Raw genomic sequence first — 6,598 nt, 5'->3', positions numbered from 1 at the left:
ATATATATATATATATATATATATATATATATATATAAACTGTTATATTAGTCTGTCATGAAGATGATTAAATCAATGAAATCGTTTTCAAGACTTCCCCTAGGCCTAACTAATGAAATGTTACACGATAACCTGTTCACAAATAATGCAAACCCTCTTGAGATTTCTTGTATTCTAATTAATTATATACACATTACTGATAAAATTTTATCAAAATGAAATGCTACACGATAAATTTTTAGTTATATACACATTAATATACTTTTTAAATAATAATGTTTTGATTTTTATAAATTCGTAGTGGTATCCGATATTTTCTTTCTTTTTTGAAATCTATGATTCAAATATTGTTAGAGACATAGATGGATTTAAAAATAATTTCAAAGTGAAATAAAATTTTCCTTAAAAAAAACCAAAGAGTAAATTATTATCAAATGACCATAGTCTTATCCAATCGAAGTCTGCCACCAATAATTGCTGATTGAACCTCGTAACAGAAAGAGGAAAAAAAAAAAAGCAGTCTCGACAGTAAATTAACATATATAAAACTAATTACACGTGTTCCAATATAGAAGGTAGTAACAAGTCAATAGTTAACTTAACATCAAAGGACAATCGACGTGTATGATTGTGTCTTCCCCCCCCCCCCCCCCCCCCCCCATGCCCCCTATATATACCACTCCTTCCATCATTCCATTTCATCAACAAGTTCTTTGCATCATCAATATATCATATCTGGACAAAAAAAAACATCAACAAGATTCCTACTTATAGAAATGGAACAAAATCCAACGGTGTTAGCCAAGAAAGTTTGGAGCTTCATTCGTGTGCCCTATTTCATGCTTCGAAAAGGGATATCCAAGAGAAAATTGTTGTTGGACCTCAACATGATGATTAAACGTGGCAAGATCTCCGGAAAGGCCTTACACAACAGTATTTTCCACCACCATAACAACCGGGCGGCTTTCACCACCAACCACCGCTCCCACCACCTCTCTTTCACATCTTCCCCGCCTGATGAATACGAGTTCAGCTGCACCAACAGCCCTACCAATGGTGACGATCACCCATTCTCTCCAATTTCACCTCGAAAGAAACATCACTCCAACTGTAAACCGGCGGAGGATCTTGATACGATGGCCGTCAATGCTGTGCTTAAAGCCATGGAGATGATTCACAGCGAGGCAGTGTCACCGGCGCTTCCTGGGTATGGGAGGAGTCCGATGGTTAGGCAGCTGAGGGTTACCGACTCTCCGTTTCCGTTGAGTGGTGTGGATGAGGACAACCATGTAGATGAGGCGGCGGAGCAGTTCATAAGTCGGTTCTATAACGACTTAAGGCAGCAGTCGTCGTGAAATAACAAATATCTTCTTTTCGAATATGTTGTCATTTACATCTGTTTACAAGTATAGTTTTTGGTAGTGCTTGTAAATGTCGTTTGTAAGTAATTGTTGGATGTGCCTGAGATGCGAATATGCACCTGTACATTTCATACATGTTACACTGATTTAGAAGAATAAACTTTTGGTCGAAGTTGAATAGTTATGATGGACTTCTAGTTCATATATATATATATATACAAATATGTTCTCTAAATTGCAACCAATGTCTCAGCAACTGCTTTGTAATTTTTGCAAGAATTAATATTGGTTTCATCCAGGAAAATTTTAGAATTAACGTTGCATTACAACCCTTTTCATTTGCAAAAAAGAAAAGTAAAATAAAATAAAATAAAAATAAAAAAGAATCAAGTTCAACAGCATTTTGTTGGAAAAATCCGGACAAACCAATGTCATAAGCCGCAATTTAAGGATTCTTACCCTCGATTAAAACACGTTTTAAACTTAAATGACTAAATAATGAGAACAGATTTATTTTTGTTTATATTGATCGTAAAATTAAAACCATCTTTATTGTAGTGGTTATGGAATTTTTTTTAATTAATAATCTAAAGCAGTAACCACTAAGAAAAGGAAAGTAAGAACTTTACTTTTCCAAAAACACCACCACATAGATTTTCACAAACCTATATCTCTTCAATAGAGATTTGTGGTTGATCTCTGCCTAATGCGTAAGAGTACACTTGTATATCGCACTTATTTCTTTTTCAATTTATACATTTTTAGTGTTACTTGGTAGCCTTGTGATTTGACAAGGGAAAAATAATATTCATTGATCGAGTAGTATAATTATTAATGAAAACTATTAAAGATACTTTTATCGTTTAGATCGAAGGGAGTGGTGCCATAAAAGTTGCATTTCCTTCATTGTCACGTAGGCATCACCTTATCATTAACCATAAAAATATGGGTTCATACCACACTTACCTCGTCATTAACCATAAAAATATAGGTTCATACCACACTTAAGGAGTAGTGTTACACTTGAATGTTTTTTTAATGAATAAAAGTGACCAATCAGGAGGCGGTAAGAAAAAGGGAACAATCACATTGTTTGAAGGAGTCACTACAAGAAATGGAGGCATTAGTGGCGACGCCTTTAGCGGCGACATATGGTATTATCGACGACATATAATTCACGTGTTACATGTCACCGCAAATACCTTTCGACGCCGCTAATGGTCACCTAATAGCAATCCGCGTCAAACGAGCCCCATCTGTTCAATTTGTTTTCAATCCAAGGATGGTAACAGAGCGAAAAAAGGCGTTCACTTTTTCCTCCAGGGTGTCGCTGCTAATAGTTATTCGTCGCCGCTAAAACCTATGTGACGCCGCAAATGCCCGTCACTGCTAAAGGCCTTTACAGATAACCCCCCGCTCCAGCTTCCTTTCTTGTGTATCATGTCTTCTCTTACCTGTGGCACCTCCCAGTCGGCGAACAAGCAACTCCGACCATCCAACAACCCAGCCGCCAGTTCCTGCCACAACACCGCCATCACCGACGATCAAACCTCCAATACCGGCGACCTAGACCTCAATTACCGACGACCTAGCTGCAATTCCGAAATGTTGACGATTGAAGGTCGAATTCCTCCCTATTTTTTATTATTCTTCTTTTTTTATGGTAATTTGCGTGATGAATCTGTCGTATAATTCTCAGATTTTGTTTTGTTGAGTGATTATACTTGTACTTTGAGGTATGGAAGTGTTTATACATTTTGAGGGATTATATATGCTTTTCAGATTTATGCAACATTTTGTATATGTTTCTCAGATTTGTGTTTATGCTAAATGTGGTTTATTGGCTTGAAAATGAAATTAGGCATAAAATTGAAATTGGAAGTATATATTTATTTGATTTTGTGTTTAGATGTATACATTTGTTTGAAATTGAAATTGGATGTCTAAAATGGTAGGCACTATTCGGTATTTGCTGTATGAAATTGGATGTATTGCTTAATTGTTTGAAATTACAATTTGAATTGGATTTATTGTATGCTTAATTGTATGAAATTGGAATATGAAAGTTGTATTGTATGTCTAAAATGAAATGAAAATTGGAATTGAATGTATTGTAGATATGTATGATTATGTGAGTCGGGGATCCACCACCGCCAATAGGATTTGGTCGCGGTCAGCACGGAGAGTATGGTAAGTCTTATTATGATATAGTTATTAACTACTATTTTTTTTAAAAAGTATTATAAATTATTGTGACTAATAGTTTTAATTGTATTTGTTTCAGTTGAGCTTCCAAAGAAAAGAACGGAAAGTTGATACGGGCAAATAAAGGCAAATAAGGGAAAGCCCGTGGATTTGGATTTTGACAGGGAGATCACATATTCCCCTATTGGGAAGCGTGCTAGTTGGTTTTCACGTGAGATTGGGAGGCATATGTGGATGAACATACCTTTCAGCATATCTGGTTGGGACAATGTTTTCCCCGTGTTAAGGAATGCAACAGTTGTGCATCTAAAGGTAACTTTATTAATATTTTAAGTTTAGTTGTGATTAGTATTTAATTAAGTAACCTTTTTGTATTTATAGAATAATTTTGATTTGGATAAGTTTAACATGGATCCCGAGCGTGCTGAGCTGTTGCGGAGCACTGATGCGAGTGTTGCAAAAATTTACGGAGGGCAGAAAAGTAAAGAGCATACTTATTTTACAGAGTTCGTGCAAAACAAGAAGTTGTAAACAGAGGGGATCGACCTCTTATAGCAATGTCTGTTTCAAAGAAGTAGGTTATGTTATATTCAACTGATCATTTAAAGTATAATTAATCTAATTTTTAATGTTAAATAGGATATCACTCGAGTAGAAGCATTTCGTAAGGCTAATACAAATCGCTAAGGGGTATTTAGCAGTCCTGCAGTCGAGCAACAATACGTAAGTGGTTAATTTGTATTTTCATATAAGTTTTTATTTCATTAAAAGAGTTATTTAGTAATCTAATTTTTATGTTGTTTATCATTTTTTGAAAATACAGTTGGCTTTAATCCAAGTGATGTATCAACAAACTCAATTTTCTTCTGAAGCAAGCGATCTAACACCAAATGAAATAAAAAATTGTTTTGAAAAAAATATTGCATGTTCGACGCGTTCATATCAGAGGCATTGAGCATAAACCTCCTACTGTTGTGTCTGTGTACGATTAGAAATAATCGATGACACAATAACCACCACAATCACAAGTAATTGTTAGTCTAAGTTGAAAAATATAATGCTATAATGATATGTTGGTAATTGTTTGTTTAGTGTATAGTATATTACTATAATGCAAAGTAGAATGCTATAATGATATGTCGATTATGGTTTGATATGTTGATATTTTGTATTTAGGTAATTTTATAAAAAAAGATTTGTGTTGTTCAATGTATGTTTGATAATTGTGATGCAAAAATGAAGTTACACAGCCTGTGTTTCCGTGGCCGGACAGGGGTGTGATAGATTGGTATCAGAGCCATTGACTATAGTGAACTACTACGTTCTTAGGAAAGCACGACTATAATGTGGGGCTTACTCTATTAGGTTTAGGTATATCCCTTAACCTACAGTAAAAATTATTATTAATTATTTACTGAAGGGCTACTTACGGGAGCGGTAACAGGACTGAAGTGTAACAACCCAAATTTTCAAAAGAAAATTTTTATTTTTAATTAACGGAAATATTTCACAAACCATTGGGTTTCCAGTTACAATTGTTTCCAAAATTCATTTCAAATCATCAGAGTGTCCCATAAAATGTCAGAGAGAGAGAAAAATAGAGAGAGATAGAGAGAGAGAGAATACCCATCGTGCCATCAAGCTTTGCCCTTGACATTAGGCTCAGATGTATCTGCACAAATCCACAAACTGTAAGCTAATACTTAGTGATTTCCCCAGAGCATACCCCCTACACACAAGCCACATAACATGTATCATATTAACTATAAAAGCTATCTCTACTGTCAGCTATAAAAATTGTCTCTACCACTAGCCATAAAGGCTATCTCTACCGTTAGCTATAAAAGCTATCTCTACCATTAGCCATAACGGCTATCTCTACTATTAGCCATAAAGGCTATCTTTACCATTAGCCATAAAGGCTATCTCTACCATTAGCTATAAAACCTATATCTACCATTAGCTGTATAATCTATTTCTACCATGCTATAAAATTATCTGTACCATTAGCTATAGAAGCTATCTCGACCACGTATCACTGCATAAGTATGCCACACACACCAAGTATGCAACAACCCCCCTCCCCCTGGCGATGGTATGTCACATGGATATTGGGCGAAGACAGTGGAACATTTTCAAACGCCTAGATTTTTAAGGCTTTTGGCATTAATGAAAGAAGTTCGTGCAAAACAAGAAGTTGTAAACAGAGGGGATCGACCTCTTATAGCAATGTCTGTTTCAAAGAAGTAGGTTATGTTATATTCAACTGATCATTTAAAGTATAATTAATCTAATTTTTAATGTTAAATAGGATATCACTCGAGTAGAAGCATTTCGTAAGGCTAATACAAATCGCTAAGGGGTATTTAGCAGTCCTACAGTCAAGCAACAATACGTAAGTGGTTAATTTGTATTTTCATATAAGTTTTTATTTCATTAAAAGGGTTATTTAGTAATCTAATTTTTATGTTGTTTATCATTTTTTGAAAATACAGTTGGCTTTAGTCCAAGTGATGTATCAACAAACTCAATTTTCTTTTGAAGCAAGCGATCTAACACTAAATGAAATAAAAAATTGTTTTGAAAAAAATATTGCATGTTCGACGCGTTCATATCAGAGGCATTGAGCATAAACCTCCTACTGTTGTGTCTATGTACGATTAGAAATAATCTATGACACAAAAACAACCACAATCACAAGTAATTGTTAGTCTAAGTTGAAAAATATAATGCTATAATGATATGTTGGTAATTGTTTGTTTAGTGTATAGTATATTACTATAATGCAAAGTAGAATGCTATAATGATATGTTGATTATGGTTTGATATGTTGATATTTTGTATTTAGGTAATTTTATAAAAAAAGATTTGTGTTGTTCAATGTATGTTTGATAATTGTGATGCAAAAATGAAGTTACACAACCTGTGTTTCCGTGGCCGGCCAGGGGTGTGATAGATTGGTATCAGAGCCATTGACTATAGTGAACTACTACGTTCTTAGGAAAGCACGACTATAATGTGGGGCTTACTCT

The 6,598-nt window shown here is 34.6% G+C and overlaps 1 protein-coding gene across 1 annotated transcript; it reads left to right on the top strand.

Annotated features, from left to right (window-relative positions):
• Positions 1-714: 714 nt before the first annotated feature.
• LOC145038851 (uncharacterized) lies at positions 715-1,596 on the top strand. Its single transcript, XM_078987078.1, has one exon. It carries the CDS (start codon positions 777-779, stop codon positions 1,353-1,355), a length of 579 nt encoding a protein of 192 aa, XP_078843204.1. The 5' UTR covers positions 715-776; the 3' UTR covers positions 1,356-1,596.
• The last annotated feature ends 5,002 nt before the right edge of the window (positions 1,597-6,598 follow it).

This window comes from Lactuca saligna, chromosome 4 (genome assembly GCF_052625555.1).
Source record: "Lactuca saligna cultivar CGN05327 chromosome 4, ASM5262555v1, whole genome shotgun sequence".
Lineage (NCBI taxonomy): Eukaryota > Viridiplantae > Streptophyta > Magnoliopsida > Asterales > Asteraceae > Lactuca > Lactuca saligna.
Note: the sequence above shows the minus strand (reverse complement) of the source record. Positions and strands in the feature narration are given on the sequence as shown.